The 16,336-nt window shown below is 42.9% G+C and overlaps 2 protein-coding genes across 8 annotated transcripts in view; one reads left to right on the forward strand and one right to left on the reverse strand.

Moving 5' to 3' along the window:
• Window positions 1-16,336, forward strand: part of LOC110504976 (uncharacterized) — a 60,732-nt gene that overhangs the window by 17,226 nt on the left and 27,170 nt on the right. For all 7 annotated transcript variants that reach the window (XR_016491656.1, XR_016491658.1, XR_016491659.1 and 4 more), the window contains exon 2: window positions 399-547. Coding sequence is in view for 3 of the 7 variants with exons in the window: in XM_090219644.1 (XP_090075770.1) it covers window positions 433-547 (115 nt within the window). In the remaining 4 variants the exon portion in view is untranslated. The remainder of the gene's footprint in view (window positions 1-398; window positions 548-16,336) is intronic.
• LOC110504974 (transmembrane protein 121) lies at window positions 1,958-8,359 on the reverse strand. The gene is made up of 2 exons (XM_021583891.3): window positions 7,634-8,359; window positions 1,958-4,819 (listed from the first exon to the last, which is right to left on the reverse strand). Exon 2 carries the CDS (start codon window positions 4,815-4,817, stop codon window positions 3,759-3,761), a length of 1,059 nt encoding a protein of 352 aa, XP_021439566.3. The 5' UTR covers window positions 4,818-4,819; window positions 7,634-8,359; the 3' UTR covers window positions 1,958-3,758.

The following is a 16,336-nucleotide window of genomic DNA, read 5'->3' on the forward strand; positions in this document are numbered from 1 at the left end:
GCTTACTATGGTTCTGTACTGGTTCGGTGACGGTATCAGATTAGATACAGTGGAGACATTTGGACTGCAACCCATGTTTAATCTCAGAATCCCTAAATCCAGCGAGTACTAAAGGTCCTTCTCCCAAGGCCTTGCTTTTCACCCAGACACACTGATCCACACAATGCCCTCCAGGTGACTTGCAGGGAGTTCGAAGGCAAATTCCTTTTTAAATTACTAGACTGCTACGAAATATAAACCCTCGGGCTAAACCCGGGTTGTCTTCTATCGATTAGACTGTGTGATATTTTAATGAGCCCATCATGTTTGTAAATTAGTTGTTTTAAGGTGATGTCTTTTGAAGTTAATAGCATTTTTCTGCTCAAATTTCTTACACTGTAGTTTCTCTCTCCTTACAGACGGACGGATAGACGGCGTTCCATACAGAACGGGATGTCCAAGATCTCCAAGGCCGTGAAGAAGGTGGACATGGAGGGCGTGATCCGGGCCATCGTGAGGTTAGGACAGGCGGCTCCCGGACCTCCTCCTGGGTCCTGTCCTGGGACAGGTAAACTTTCTGCTCAGACTCCACTTCCTGTCTCATCTATTCGATTTCCCTTCAAACAAGAAGAGAGAAACTGTGTCAGATTCTTAACATGTCTTCTCTTGAATGTCTTGGAGTGTCAGGCTCTTGTGCATCAGTTGGTGGTTGCTCTTGAAATATACTTTGGAAGTTCCTGCCAAAAAGAAAGTGTTGGGTCCTTTTGAGGGTTGAGCTATGATGAATGATTTAGACTTCATTCTGTTAAGTTTCTCCCTCTCCCACACTGTGGGGGTTGGGGAGCTCAGGAAAATATGCCTTTGTGTGGTAGAGAGAGCTGTAATGAGGTGGGATGAGTTGCATCCAGGCAAAGCCGAGCCGTATGTTTGTCTAAAGGTACTCTCTTAGTGGTTTCGTATGCCATATGTCAGTGTTGCGGCATGCCATGCCAGTGTTTTTCTTTGCTCCCTTGCTCCATCAAGCTCTGTGTGTGTGTGTGTGTGTGTGTGTGTGTGGTAAACGGTAAATGAGTGCCAGTCGGCAGCCACTAGGCTTTAGGCACCGGCCTTGGCCCTTAAATTTCCCTCTCTCCTCTTCCCCTGCCCTTCTGACTAACCACCCCTGACAGGGGAAGCGCAGAGAGGTAGGCTGTCGGCTGCGGGGCAAATTTAAACAAACGAGAGAAATAAAAGGGGACGCAAGATACAAAAGGCAAGAACTGACAGCTTTGGTGGGGGAGAATAATTACAGTCCATAGTGAAATTAGCACACTCCAATGAGGGAGGGAGGAAAAAGAGCGGGACCACTAATATTTCTTCAGGACCTCAGGAAGATGCTGAGGATTGTACATGGGGCTTAACAGGTGTAACAAATTCAAGGAAGTAGTCATTTTCTGCAGCTGTTGCCGATGCAGTTACTGCTTTTTATATCAGAAATATGAGAGACGTTGGCCAACTGGGAGTGCATCCAGAATGCGTAGTTTAGAAATGGAGAGAGAGTAAGGGAGCGAGAGATGAAAGAGAGAGAGCGAAGCGGACTCCCGGTCTACTGATCTGAACACATCTCCGACGTTTCCCCGTCTCTCTCAAAACTACAGAGAAACTCCCTGGAGGAATGGCTTTACTGGTAACTGTGTGTGTGTGTGTGTCTCTTAGCGCATCCTGTAAATCAAGCATAAAGCTGTGTGTATAAGCTCTTAGCATTTAGACAAATGGGTCCCAATTTCAGTGAATAGGAGCATTAATGGTTAGAGGGGAGGCAGAAGCGGTGCGGAGTGCATTAGGAACCACTGATGGAGATTGAATAGACCCTTTCCTATCCTAAAAACAGCACTTCCTCTCTCTCTCACACTAGTGCTGAGCGATTAGTGCTTTTTGAGGTCGGTTTCGGTTCGATCATTAAAAAAATAAAAAAACATGAAATGCATCACGAAATAATGACGTTACAATGATTTCAGAGTTTATTAATTAATAGACTTCCAAAGCCCCAAATGGTGAGCATTCAAAATATTGAAAATATTCTATTGTCTCTGATCAGGTAGACCTCAATAGGATATTACTATGACATTCAATATTTCAGTTTATATTACTTTGTTTTATTTGACTGCTTTATTCTTTTTAATCTCTGCTCAGGCAATAGCAGTCAGCCAGCCAGACCATCTGTTATGTTCTCCTCATACTGGACTGTCTGTAGTCATCCTATTTAGCTTGCCTGCCTAAGTATGCTGTAGAGGTGCCTGCCTGTCAATCATTTTACTACTTCTTCAAAGTAGATGAGGCATACTTTCCAGAACTGTCTCTGTCCCTCGTTGTGTACATTCCTTTCTCATACGGTCTGTGTATATCTAAACCTAACATAGCAGGCGTAAAATTGTATCCGTACAGAGATCTGTATATAATGGTGATATTCTCATGTCGCTGCCCTAACAAGGGGTGTTGTCCCAAAGGCGGGAAGGCAGGTTGCAAGTTTAGCTTCAAAATAAGCCCATAGAAATGCATTGGGCTGATTTTGGCGAGTGAAAAAGCTGGCGCAGTGGATTATGGTAATTGTAGTTAATTACCACATTTCTGTGCTGAACTAAGTTGAATATTTGCTTAGTGAACACTACAACACCCTTCAGCCTAGCATCCCACATAGTTCTTGACTTGATTTCTTTCGTGAATGATTTGAGAAACAGCGTGTTGGGCTCACACAAAAAATAAATGGAATTCAAGTAATTGAACCGACATCGTTCAATTAGTTGTTTAATAATTGAAAAAAATAAAATATGATGATTAATCGCTCAGCACACACACACACACAAACTTTAGCACATCTGCAGGCTCTACTGTTGAAACCTTAAAGCTGGACCAGCAGCCAGATGACTGGCTGAAGGATCACTGCATGCCTATCAGGCTGGTGCTGCTGGTCTAATTGTGATAAATGATAGCTGTTCCGCTGTCTGTCACTCTCTCTTCGCACATTGCACTGCCTGCCTCAGATGTGTGGAGGGCTTCACCCCAGCAGCTCCCGATCCATAACATCGGCCTGTATCTTCAACAAAGAAATGCTGAAGTTTTCACTGAATATGTAAAGGGTAAACACATTTGCTTTGATGCAGTGGATGTTTTGAAAGTTAGAGGGCCTCAGGGGTATACTAGATGTCACTAACTGTGAATGGTCAGCCTCTGATCCTGTCTTCTCCAATGTTGTGGTGACAGGCTGCCAATACCCTCCCACACATGGCCAATAAAGTGTCTGAGCCTGTGAGTATGAAACACTTTATTACAGTTTAGAAGCTGTCCTGGAGGTGTAGCTGACAAGAGCTGTGGAAGAGCTTTCACAGTACACACACTGACTCACACCATGGTATTATGTCTGAGTCCCATATGACGCAAATCATGTCTGTGTGGAACCAGTACTGAGGATTGTAGCTCCTTGAAAAGCGAGGCACTTCTTCGCTGTACATCTCTCACTCTGCCCCAGCCCTGAGCCTTCTCTCTCCCTCGGATAACCAAATACTACATGCTGCCAGGACCCAGGGGTGGATAAATCATCCCTTTAACCAAAGTGAGCTAATTGAATGAGTTACTGATGTGATTGCCTTGGCTGGTCCACAGAGCATGGGGTGTACGTGTTGTTTTTAGTTTGTTCGTCTGTGTGAGGCCAACGGTCTTCACTATTCAGTGCTAAATGCTTCCCTAACTGGGGAGTTCCGATAGCTCGGCTTCAGCTGTTAAGCTGTCTGTCTGGACAGTTTCTAGAGTTCATGGGAGATGAAGGAAGGGCCCAGAGAGGTCTCTGTGGGATCCAGACTGATGTGTGACACGGAGTGGCTGTGGGAGCGGGACATTGTGTGGTTGCGAGAGGGTGGCCTGGGGGTGGTTTTGCCTTGGGCTTGGACTTCTGTCTGCTCTGAGCTCTGAGTTGCCAGGGTGGAGTCCATACTTGACTCTACTCCCGCCCCGGCCCCCATCCCTGTCCCCCTGCTCCCACCTTGCTTGTGCCTCTCCCAGGCAGAGCTCAGCTTCACAGCCAGGGCCAGCAGGTTCTTCCCCAAGAACACTGTCGAGACCCTGGGGTCCCTGTACCACAGCATGCCTGTGCCCCTGAGGGCCATTGTGAACACATTGATGGTGACCAGGCTAAGCCAGGGGTACAGGGCCTCCTTACGGGGCCCCCTCTGTCCCGGCAGGGCTGCGGCCCCCAGCTCTGTGAGGGCCACGCAGGGCAGCAGCAGCAGCAGGGCATAGCAATAGAAGAACACCAGGCCTTCGGCCCACAGGGGCACCCCCAGGTCAGTGGCCCCTGTGTGGGCTTCCCACAGCCCTGCCTGCAGGTCCAGAACATCCAGCAGGTCCACCACAACCCAGAGCAGCCTCCCCCGCACTTCCTGTTTCCTTCGCAGGGGCGTCATGTTGTCAGCCCCAGTCAGGATGAGGAACAGGGAGGGCAGGCAGACTGACAGCAGCAAGGTGAGCGTCTTCCTGGCCAGGGGGTCAGGCGGTCGGCGTTCCATTCGGTAGTTCTGGCAGACAAAGAAGAGTTTGAGCTGGAGCAGGGACAGGAAGAGGAACCAGAGTGCGTTGGCAAAGCCTCGGCGAGGCGAGTGCGCTTCAGACACCACTCCCGCCGACACGAAACGCAGAGCCAGCAGGAAGCCCAGGTCACCTAGCAACACAGCGGCACACGGCCACACGCCGGGCCCGGCCTTGCCACGGGCTCCCAGCATGCTCTGCTCCAGCAGGTAGAGGTCGACCACTGCCATGGTGCTCACCGTGACCAGGGTTGATACGCACACCTGGGGCGTAGGCACCATGCCTGGGAGAGGAACACAGAAACATGACAAAGCTGAGAGAAGGGAAATAATACAAAATATAGGAACTGTTTTGTTCCCGTCTAGACTCTGACCTCATTCATTTGCCAAAGTGAATTTCCCTTGCATGATAGACAAAAGCTTTCTTCACGACTCTTGTCTACTTAAGTGATGTTAGTCATTCTTTTTTGCTTGTTGCTATGGATAAAGATAATTTTGATGTCAGTTCAGCAGTGAGCTTTGGGTCAGAGGCCGTTCTTCCCTGGTCATACATCCTGAGGTGTTAGTTCTCACTCCTCTGCGGCTTTTTAATTTAAATGGGTCTCTTCGGCGATGAAAGTTTCAACCCCTCCCGGCGCCATGGCTAAAACTCTTGAGTATGACACAGGTTTCCTTCCATGGTGTTTTGCTTGGGTGGTCTTACCTTTATTCATTATTAATTAATTGTGTTAAAGTGCAGTAAATCTTTTTTTCTCCTTCCTGTTTACTCGGCCTGTTTGATTCTCATTGTTGCTGCCTGCCGCAGTCTTAAATTGGCAGAAAATTGCCTTCTCATTTGGGCTGAATATTAATAACGTCTCTTATTAATATTTGTTCTGAGATGTTTTTGACGGTAATTGCTTGTGTGTTCATGAACACACGTGTGTGTGTGTGTGTGTGTGTGTGTGTAAGCCATTCTAATTGGCTAATTATGTGCCATATTTCAGCAGTGAACAGTATAAAACCTCAGTATTGATTGGGAGTGTGAAATTATCAGACTTTACGGTGAAATCAAACACTCCTCTCCTTATCGTATTGAGGAGCCAGGAGAGCTGAGGAGGGTTGTCGGCCATCTGACTAGCACCGTCGAGGGTGTCAACACCGCCATGAGATCTGGCATTTTAAAATGAAATCATTACCACCTCAGATATCCCATAATGGCAACATTTGAGGGTGTGATCGAGCGAAACGATTGTGGGCTCCACGGCCATAGGGGAACAAATGAACAGAGCTAATAACGTGTGTTTATGTCTGCTTCTGACTGACGACAGGCATCAATCTTTTCAATGCACCGCTCATCTGAGCCCTGTCATCCACTGAGCGAGAGGGACTGTCAAAGGGTCTGCAGGAGAGACTTGTGAGAGGGGATTGAAAGTAAGATATATGCTCTTGGCTGTCTACATGCCTAATAAAGTATTACTGCATGATGGTAATAGTTCATAAATTAACTCTGCTTGGAGAGAGTTGGAGGGGAGATGAGATGAAAGCCAAAAGTGATGAAGAGGAAGCTGCAGACATAAAGATGTTGACGCAGGCAGCTAAAGAAGACATGGCATCTTACGCCTGCTCTGTGTATGAATAGATTTAAATGTATTCATCACCAGGGATCAGAGGAAATTAAACACTTTAATATCTGGAACAGAGGAGTGAAAAATGGATGGGTGAGAAAAAGACCTAGACTGACTGACTAATCCTCCTAGGGGCATGGTGAGGAAACGAAGAGGAGGGGCACAAATGTCAGCTTCACTAATATCTGATTATCATACATTTTTGTTTCACTGCGTCCTGATTATCAGTGCTGGAATTGAATGGATTCTAGTGTACCAAGCCGCTGACTGTGAGAATATTGGAATTGAAAAATGTTTTATCTGAACAAACCCCCACCCCCCCAAACTGCAGTCAGTGGAAGGAGAAAGGTAGTCTGCTACCCCAGACAGTGTGTTTGCCTTTCTCATTCCCAACACGCCTGTTGGCAATTCTATGTGCGTCTTAAATTGTACCCTGGAACCCTGGCATTCCTCTGTCAGCCTGTGTTTGTGTTGTGACGGCTTGTCAACGCACATTGATTTTGTTCTGAGTGAGCGGCCCAGATGACTGCCGTGTGTCCACTCTGCTCATCAATAATGACCAGATTCATCATCCCTATCATTAGAAAGCCGTACTGTAACTGACAGGCTGATTCAGGCTTCCGCTGCAAGTGTAAGGAATGGGGCCTGTAAAGGTGGACAGATAAACATTTTGTTTGTGATTCTTCAGCCGACGGTGTACAAGGACAGAAAGACTTCCTTCTTGTTTGTTATGCGTGTCGTGTGTATTGTGAAGAAAGGAGTGTTTTTGCCAATCACCCAGGTAATCTGTTATGGTTTTCAAATGAGCTCCCCTACACACATGGAGACACACACACACACCTCGTCTGTTTTCCTCTAATATTGGTGGTCTGCCAGGTGCGCTGGGAGGCAGGTAAAAGGAAGATGAATTGCTCTAGACTTATAATTCATATAAAAACATCCCCAGGATATTTGTCTTACTACAAACTAAATCCAATGTAATCTTACCCAGCAGGAGGGGAGATAGCTCAGTCTAGCCTAAGTTGTACATGGGGCTATGTGAAAGCCTGAGGTGCTTGCTTGTTAGAGAGAAAAGGGGATTTCTCTTCAATTAAATTCATTTATGGAGGTAAAACGTGGAGGGGAAAAAAAACATCCAACTAATGGTATAGTATTGGCAAATCGTGTCTCATCCAGGTGACTGAGTTGCCATCCAGCAGTAACAGCTGATGTCTCATGAGGCATTTGTACGCCTATGGGAACAGCTATTACATGTGTAGGGGTTGTAGGTATTGGAGCATGTACCCCAAATGATCATTTTAACAGAAATCTGTTTAAATACCTTCTCTAAGGGCGATTTTGTCTACCATTATGTTGGAGCCACACACTTAACACCTAGTCACTCATTCATTTATGGTACATTTTAATGATGCACCACCTGTTACATAATCACTCTTTATTAATACGTGCATACATAATTCAACTCTTTCAAAGTAGTGGATAGCTAGTTACCCAAAGCATGCGTTCTTCGCTGCTCCTCTTGGTTTGATTGAGATCCACGTCGCCTATTAGTCGTACTAGAACGGTCCCTGGATAAACATTAAAGGTCAAAAATGATAATCTGTGATTCCTAAATTAGTCTTTACATCGGTTGCTTTGTGTTAGACCTATAATGCTGTGTGTCTGTCGGGAATATTTGAACAAACTCCCACTCTGCTATGACGATCTTATCATACTGATAAAATAGGGGGAAAGTAATTGTCCATCTTCGAGTTTGTAAGATTTAAAACGTCAAGCCGCTTTTGCTTTTTCGGTCATCAGATAAACGTGTCATTTTGCACAGTTATCCCACAGTCATCGTGGGCGCAGAATTATCCATCTCTTGGTATGTCCGTATTGAATTTGACACCTTGGCTCTCCGGTCTGGCAGCCGAAGATCCAGTTATTCGGGAAGGAGCTGTGCGGGCTTGTTCGCCGGGCTCCGTATTCTGTGAGCTGTCGAAGTCGCTCAGAAGTAGACGGCTGCTTGACGCGGAATGATGATCAGGAATAGACGGCCAGATAAGTATCGACAGTAAAGCAAACCTCGAGGACACGAGAGAGAAACATGAGGAAACTCGCCGCTAGAGTTTATGATTGCGGTGTTAATTTGTAGGCAGGTTACATACTCTCGGCTCCCCGCCTCGTTCTCTCTCACTGGGTGAGTTCGTTTTGCATCGCCCAGTGCCCCGGGTAGGCGGAGTTAAAAAATAAATAAAAAATATATATATTTATATATATATTTTAGACCATTCCATTGGTCCTTAAGTGAAATCTTAACACACCGAGGGTACCGCTGCATAAATGTAGTTGCCCACAGTTATGTCCATCGGTTATGGTAATTATCATTATGCCACTTTGATGAAAACTAGCGTAATGGATTGGTATTAGATGGAAGTAGGTTACAGCCTTGATTGCCCTGCCAGTGCCGTACCCTAATGAAATTTATACGGAACGCACTCAGATATACGGAGCCAAGTAGAGCGAGAGATGCCTGTAGCCTATGGACACATCTCAAAACGCAGATGTTACTACTTTAATTAGACCCCTTCTGTTTCTTACCGTCTTTAGTTACACAACAAAACCATCCTGTTTCTTGTTGTAGTGTAGATTTAAAACAGTCCCAGCTGGCTGCCTTATGGCCTAAAGGGTTTAGGAATGGATGATTTTGATAGTCAAGGAGCATGCATTGCTTCACCTTGTCATTGTGTGTTCCGTTAAGTGAATGCATATGCATATCAATCTCCACCTTCTCAGCATCACTTCTAAACTCAAAGGCTTTCTCATTTAACCATCTCCCTTTTTATTATCTCGTCTCTGTGTGTGAGACAGGGGAAGGAGAGTCATCATTCTTGTCACAATCGGCTTCTCGCTCCACTGGCTTCCAGAGGTTTTCCATTCCCTTGGTTCAATTTGTTTGTTTTTCTCTCAGCTCTCCTCTTTCTCTCCCTTCTCATGCCTTCCAGTTTCATTCTCTCTGTCTCTCTTCTGCCTTTTTCCTTTGGTTCCCTGTGGGTGTGGTTGAAGGTCACTCTGCACTGGCTCTCTTTCAGCATGAAAAGGGGGAGCAGACATAGTGGGAGAGAGAGAGGGGGACAGAGGGAGGGAGAAAGGGAAGGCAGACTGTCCACAGCAGTGCATAGTCATCGCTTTCCCTCCTAAACATGAGGAAGTTTGGAAGGACGTGGGGTAAGAGACCGTCCAAGAATGCTAAGGACTGATTGGTTCCAAGCTGATGTCCACCAGTGGCAGAGGCCAACCACCACAGAGCCAGAATAGAATAGCAATCTCCTCTCCACCATCTGCTCTCACTAGTCTCCTTTCCGTCACATGTATCAGAGCTCTACCCTCTGCTGCTATTCATGCACAGCTTTACCTACCACACTGAATAATTTAGTTTAATGTGGCAATTGGAATGCCTTCTAAATTGCACAAATGAGAAAGTCACTTTAACTCTAACTACATGTACATACAACTAACCGGTGCCCCCTCACATTGACTCTGTACCGGCACACCCCTGTATATATTGTTATTTTTTACTGCTGCTCTTTAATTACTTGCTACTTTTATCTCTTATTCTTATCTGTGTTTTTTTTAAACTGCACTGTTGATTTGGGTCTCGTAAGTAAGCATTTCACTGTAAGGTCTACACCTGTTTTATTCGGCGCATGTGACTAATACAATTGGATTTGAAATTAAATGACAGAACCTTTCACAACCATAATACCTCACTACTTTTCTGTTGCTGCTACTACAGCTGCTACGACTACTACTGCTGCACTCCAATGCAACACTACCAAATCAATACCCATGTGATACAGTTCCTGGCTCTCCCACTAGCTCCTCCAGAGTTCCTGAGGCATCTTGTTGATGCCTCCAGTAGGCCATTCAGCTGCTGCTGCCTCTACACATGATTAATCATGAAGCACAACACTGTCGACAGTGTGAAGGGAACTTAATGGAGTCGAAAATACCATGTTTTCTTTGATATGGTGTAATCACTTGTTTTCCTGCCCTGCTTGCTGATCTGATTGGGCAGGTTCTCTGCTGTGTAGACTCAGATGGAGCCAGTATACGCCCTTGGAGCAGAGCTGTGCTGCTGGTTGTTGCTCACCCGTTTCGCTTGTTATGGAAAGGAGTTCTTTGGGAGTTTGGCCGTCACTGTCCGTCGTCATCATCCTGGTCATTTGGAAAATGTGCTTGAAGTACACTTATTTCAGTACAATATGTGAGAGTTGACTGTGGGCTTAGAGGACCTGAGCTGACCTGCTATTCTCTGTGGCAGACTGCCGTGTCCCTACCCCCTCTCTAGGCGTGCCGTGCAGGGGTAAGATGGGTCAACCCAATCAGCTGAATGACGTCCTGATAGGGATGAGTGATAAAACGGCAACATGGCAGCAGATTAAATGAACACGATAACGAATGAGCGTTTCACCGGAGTTTAATTAACCCCCAGCCGCATCCTACCCCCCACTCTCACGGCACACACCCCTCTGTAACTCCTCCCTTCTCCCTATCCCACCCAACCACCACACTGCCTGCCAGAGCAATTTATCCCCTGTCCTTCTTGTGTGCCCGGGGCAATTAATCCTGCCCCAAGGCCCCCTCCTATGTCTGTGTCCTCTACCTGCATGTCTGCCACACTTGCTTACACACATTCTCTTTTTCTTGCTGTCTCGCTCTCTCACGCACACATGCTTCTAAGACACCTGTAAACTGGAGGACCCTTACACTTCAATTATCTAAAATTTTAGCAATATGCATAGAATTGAAAAGTTATCGTCGGATATTATTCATCCTAATCAGACAGGTTTTTTAAATGGAAGATATGTAAGCGATAATAGAAGACAAGTATTAGAAACTATAGAACAATATGAAGAATCTGGGAAACCAGGCCTGGTATTCATAGCTGATTTTGAAAAAGGCATTCGATAAAGTATGACTAGAATTTATATATATATATATATATATATATATATATATATATATATATATATATATATATATATATATATAAAGTAAATGAATGAATGCCTGGACTATTTTAATTTATACAATGGGTTAAAGTTGTGTGGTAAATAATGAATACTTCTCAGAAAGTCTTCAACTGTCGCAGTAAAACGATTTTGTCCATTATCGGCATATCTATCTGTTATGGTCATCGACATAACAAATAGCTATTAAAATGAGCTCCAACAATAACATCAAGGGGCTGGAAATCCAGGGCTTAAAATCAAAGGCGTCAATGTATGTGGATAATTCATGTTTTCTTTTATATCCACAACTTGTATCCCTGCACAACCTCATTAACGGATCTAGATCATTTGTCTAACCTCTGGATTAAAACCAAATTATGATAAGTGTACCATATTACATATTGGATCGCTAAAAAATGAAATAATTTTACCAATAAAATGGTCTGACGGTGAAGTGGTCATATTCTGTATTCATATCCCGAAATACACTCTCACAATACATTTAATCAGAAATAGATAAAAATAGATAAGCTGATGCTACCATGGAAAGGTAAATGCCTTTTTTTTTAAATGGATTTTAATTGAGTCATATCCCAGTTGACCTATTTTTACTTATGGCCCTGCCCACACCGATTTACTTGTTTTAAAAAAAATTATATGCGCAAAACATATTCCACATTATTTGGAACGGCACGCCAGACAATATTAAACAGGGTTATTTTATATAAAGAATATGAATTCGGAGGGCTGAAATGATTAAATATGAACGTATTGAACCTCTCACTAAAGGTTTCAGTCATACAAAAGTTAATTCCAAACTCATTAAAAGTGCCTTTTCCCCTTTATTCCAATTACAACCTTTCACTTTAAGTTATTTGAAAATGAAATGCGACCGACCGGCTCGATTTGGTATTATGTAAAAAAAATAATAATAAATTGTGTTTTTTATATTGGATAAATGTATAGAGTCGGAGCTAGAAAATTGTATATGATATACTACAATTGCAGAAAAATGGGAAAGTAATTCTGCCTTGAAAGTTGGTAAACTTGTAACCCCGCTTTTGGCTCTTGAATGTTTTGGTACACCTACTGGAGAGCTCTTCTTTGTCTACACCCATTCTGTAAGTGAGGACTTGGTGGACTGTATATTCTTTAGGTTAGGTTTTACTTTGTGTTTGCTCCCATGTGCTGGTAAAGGCACAGATGACAGGCAGGTAGGATTCAAATTGAGGTGGTTTAATAACGCTGAAGATGCACAGGCACGGAACAGCACTGCACAGCGTATATAGTATGGATCTGCTAAGGTACTTGGTGGTCTGGCAACTTGCTTCAACGTGTGTGTGTGTGTGTGTATGTATGTGTAAAGAGATAAATAAAGATGGTGAATGACAGAATACAATCTCTCATAAACAATATGCATGGCAATAACATACAGCGTAATAAAACAAATAAGTGCATTAATTTAAGATCAAAAGGGTGCCGCCGCACGTGTACTACAAAGCATAGGACCATCTTCAGTACAGGGCTACAATGAACTTGAATACCTCTAAACAGTGAAATGCAATGTTATACCCATATAATGATTTACCCTACGTATACAATTACAGGGCATATAAAAAACGCACTTGGGGACATTATCCTATACAAATACAGGGTTAAATGTCCAAAATTATATGGGGGAAAGGGGGATACCTAGTTAGTTGTACAACTGAATGCCTTCAACTGAAATGTGTCTTCCGCATTTAACCCAACCCCTCTGAATCAGAGAGGTCTGAAGGTCTGCCATAATCGACATCCGCGCCTTCGGGGGCCCGGGGAACAGTGGGTTATCTGCCTTGCTCAGGGGCAGAATGACAGATTTTTACCTTGTCAGCTCAGGGATTCGATCCAGCAACCTTTCAGTTACTGGCCCAATGCTCTAACCACCATAACAGAGCTTGCCAGCTCACAGTAGCTAGCTCGCAGTAGAAACTACTAATTAGTGTAACCATAAATAGGACATTGTCGCAGAGACATAAATACCTGAAAGATATGTAATAAGGACGCACACTGGCCTTGGCTAACACAATGAAAGCTAACTGGTGGGAAAACACGGGTGGCTGGAGCTTTCTCTCACTTGACTTCTCTCGAGCTGATCTTCTCTGAGCTAGAGATCACCCAGCATGCTCTGCTCCACTTCACCAGTGGGCGGAGCTACATCTCAGATATGATGAACTAACATTACTGATACGGTTAACTACAAATACTTAACAGCGTTTTGTACACGTTCAGCATTGTTCACACCCTCTTAAGCCTTAGCCCCACCAATCTCTTTTTAAGGAGTCACATGTGAGGCCATGTGCTAAACAGAATGAGTACAGTAGTGTATTAAACAACCAAAGATTAAAAGCTGGTTTATACTACATGTCTGTAGACAGTTGTTGTTCATGATGTCACTGCATTCTATTGTCGTCCGACATCAAACTTGTCATTGTTGTTATGAAAAAGTATAAACACAAAAACTATAGGCTGCATGATATCAGCAGCCTGGTGGTCCAAAATAGCATCGCTGGTGTATTTTAACACCAACTGTTTAGAGTAGTACACAGCATTGTACGAGATCTTCAGTTTTTTGGCTATTCCATGTGAGAAAGTGCTTTCATTTCTCAGAACAAGAATAGACTGAAGAGTTTCAGAAGAAAGGTCTTTGTTTCTGACCATTTTGAGCCAGTATTCGAACCCATAAATGCTGGTGCTCCAGATACTCAACTAGTCCAAAGAAGGACAGTTTTTTTTTTTTTTGCTTTTTTAATCAGGACAACAGTTTTCAGCCATGCTAACAAAATTGCAAAAGGGTTTTCTAATGATACATTAGCCTTTTTAAAATGATAAACTTGGATTAGGTAATACAACATGCCATTGGAACACAGGTGTGATGGTTGCTGCCTATGTAGATATTCCATAAAAAAATCAGCTGTTTCCAGCCACAATGGTCATTTACAACATTAACGATGTCTACACTGTATTTCTGACCAATTTTATGTTATTTTAATGGACAAAAAAATGCATTTTCTTTCAAATGCAAGGACATTTCTAAGTGACCCTAAACTTGAACGGTAGTGTATGTCTGTCTATTTCGCCAAATATCTCACAATGTGTAATTTAGTTGGATGCCATTTTTAATCATGAGAATCTCCTCTTTCTAATTATGTAAGGCTGGGCAGTGTATTCCGTTGTCATCAAATGCTAGTCAACTTCTGACTATTTCTGGATTTTTTTCCCCTACTTCCTCGTTATGCAGACATAAGCACACTTGGCACCATTGGGGTGCGGATGTTTTACTTCCTACACAAGTTATTTTTCAGTTTCGTCCTAAGACTAGATGGTAGTGGTAAAAAGAAAGGGATAAAAAATGTTGGTGCCATTAAGGCAAAATGTAATTCTAAGTGTCACTCCAGTCAAAACAGGCTTTGCGAATGTTTGATTCCATTAATTTGCTATGGGCTAGTGTTCCAGCTTAGGCAATGTTCTTTTGCCATTTTTCAGCCTTGGGTTAATTTTGACTCATTCTATTGTCCAGCCTTCCATAATCCCAACTCATAACTTTAATACCCTGCATGAATCTACAGGTAGCTCAAGCTAACCAACTAGCAATGCAGAGCCACTGTGATACAAATACTATTATACACAAGCTAACAGTACGCTTTAACTTGCAATAACTTTCTGACCAAAATTAGAAACGTATAATGCCCTAGACCACTGCGCCACCTGGGAGGCCCATCAAATCAAATGTTATTGGTCACATACACATGGTTAGCAGATGTTAATGCGAGTGTAGCGAAATGCTTTCGCTTCTAGTTCCAACAGTGCAGTAATATCTAACAATTAATCTAACAATTCCCCAACAACTACCTAATACACACATCTAAAGGGGGAAATGAGAATATGTACATATAAGTATATGGATGAGCGATGGCCAAGCGGCATAGGCAAGGTGCAGTACATGGTATAAAATACACTATGTAATATGAGTAATGTAAGACATGTAAACATTATTAAGTACCCAAAAATTGGCAGCTGCACCATACAGATTACAAAATAGTTGGGAAGAGATTTTCTATGTGCCGATTCTACAGCACATACAGTTGAAGTTGGAAGTTTACATACACCTTAGCCAAATACATTTAATTTCAGTTTTTCACAATTCCTGACATTTAATCAGAGTAAAGATTCCCTGTCCTAGGTAAAATTAGGATCACCACTTTATTTGTGTCAGAATAATAGTAGTGATTTATTTCTGCTTTTATTTCTTTCATCACATTCCCAGTGGGTCAGAAGTTTACATACACTCAATTAGTATTTGGTAGCATTGCCTTTTAAATTGTTTAACTTGTTATGGCTGCAATCCCGATACCGGGATCGACATGACAACTACCAGTGAAAATAGAGGGCGCCAAAATTCAAACCACAGAAATTCCTAAAACATACATGTCTTATATCATTTTAAATCTACTTTCGTTGTTAATCCCACCAAAGTGTCCGATTTTTCAAATAGGCTTTTCAGCGAAAGCACTACAAACGATTGTTAGTTATCCACCAAACCACAATAAGCACAGCCATTTTCCAGCAAAATATAGCCTTCACAAAAAACAGAAATAAAGATAATTGAAGGTTAGTGATTAATTTTATCTTCATCAGATGACACTCATAGGACTTCATGTTACACAATACATGCATGTTTTGTTTGATAAAGTTCATATTTATGTAACAAAAATCTGAGTTTACATTGGCGCGTTAGATTCACTAGTTCCAAAAACATCAAGTGATTTTGCATAGCCACATCATTCAACAGAAATACTCATCATAAATGTAGATGATAATATAGTTATACACCTGGAATTATAGATATACCTCTCCTTAATGCAACCGCGGTGTCAGATTTCAAAAAAACTTTACGGAAAAAGAAATGCATGCAATAATCTGAGACGGCGCTCAATTTAAAAACACCACAGCCGCAAAGATGGCGTCTACATGATAAATATGCCCTTCTACATCAGAAAGCACTCCAGGAATCCCAGGTCCACAATAAATGTTTGTTTTGTTCGAAAATGTCCGTTATTTATGTCCAAATACCTTCTTTTGTTAGAGAGTTTGCTATACATATCCAAACGCTAATTCTGGTCAGCGTTATATCGGACAAAAACTTCAAAAAGTGATATTA

The sequence above is a fragment of the Oncorhynchus mykiss genome, chromosome 25 (genome assembly GCF_057628025.1).
Source record: "Oncorhynchus mykiss isolate SJ-2025 chromosome 25, ASM5762802v1, whole genome shotgun sequence".
NCBI lineage: Eukaryota > Metazoa > Chordata > Actinopteri > Salmoniformes > Salmonidae > Oncorhynchus > Oncorhynchus mykiss.

Excerpts from the sequence above, each read along its gene's own strand:
- LOC110504974 (XM_021583891.3), bottom strand. The coding sequence starts at position 4,817 with ATGGTGCCTACGCCCCAGGTGTGCGTATCAACCCTGGTCACGGTGAGC.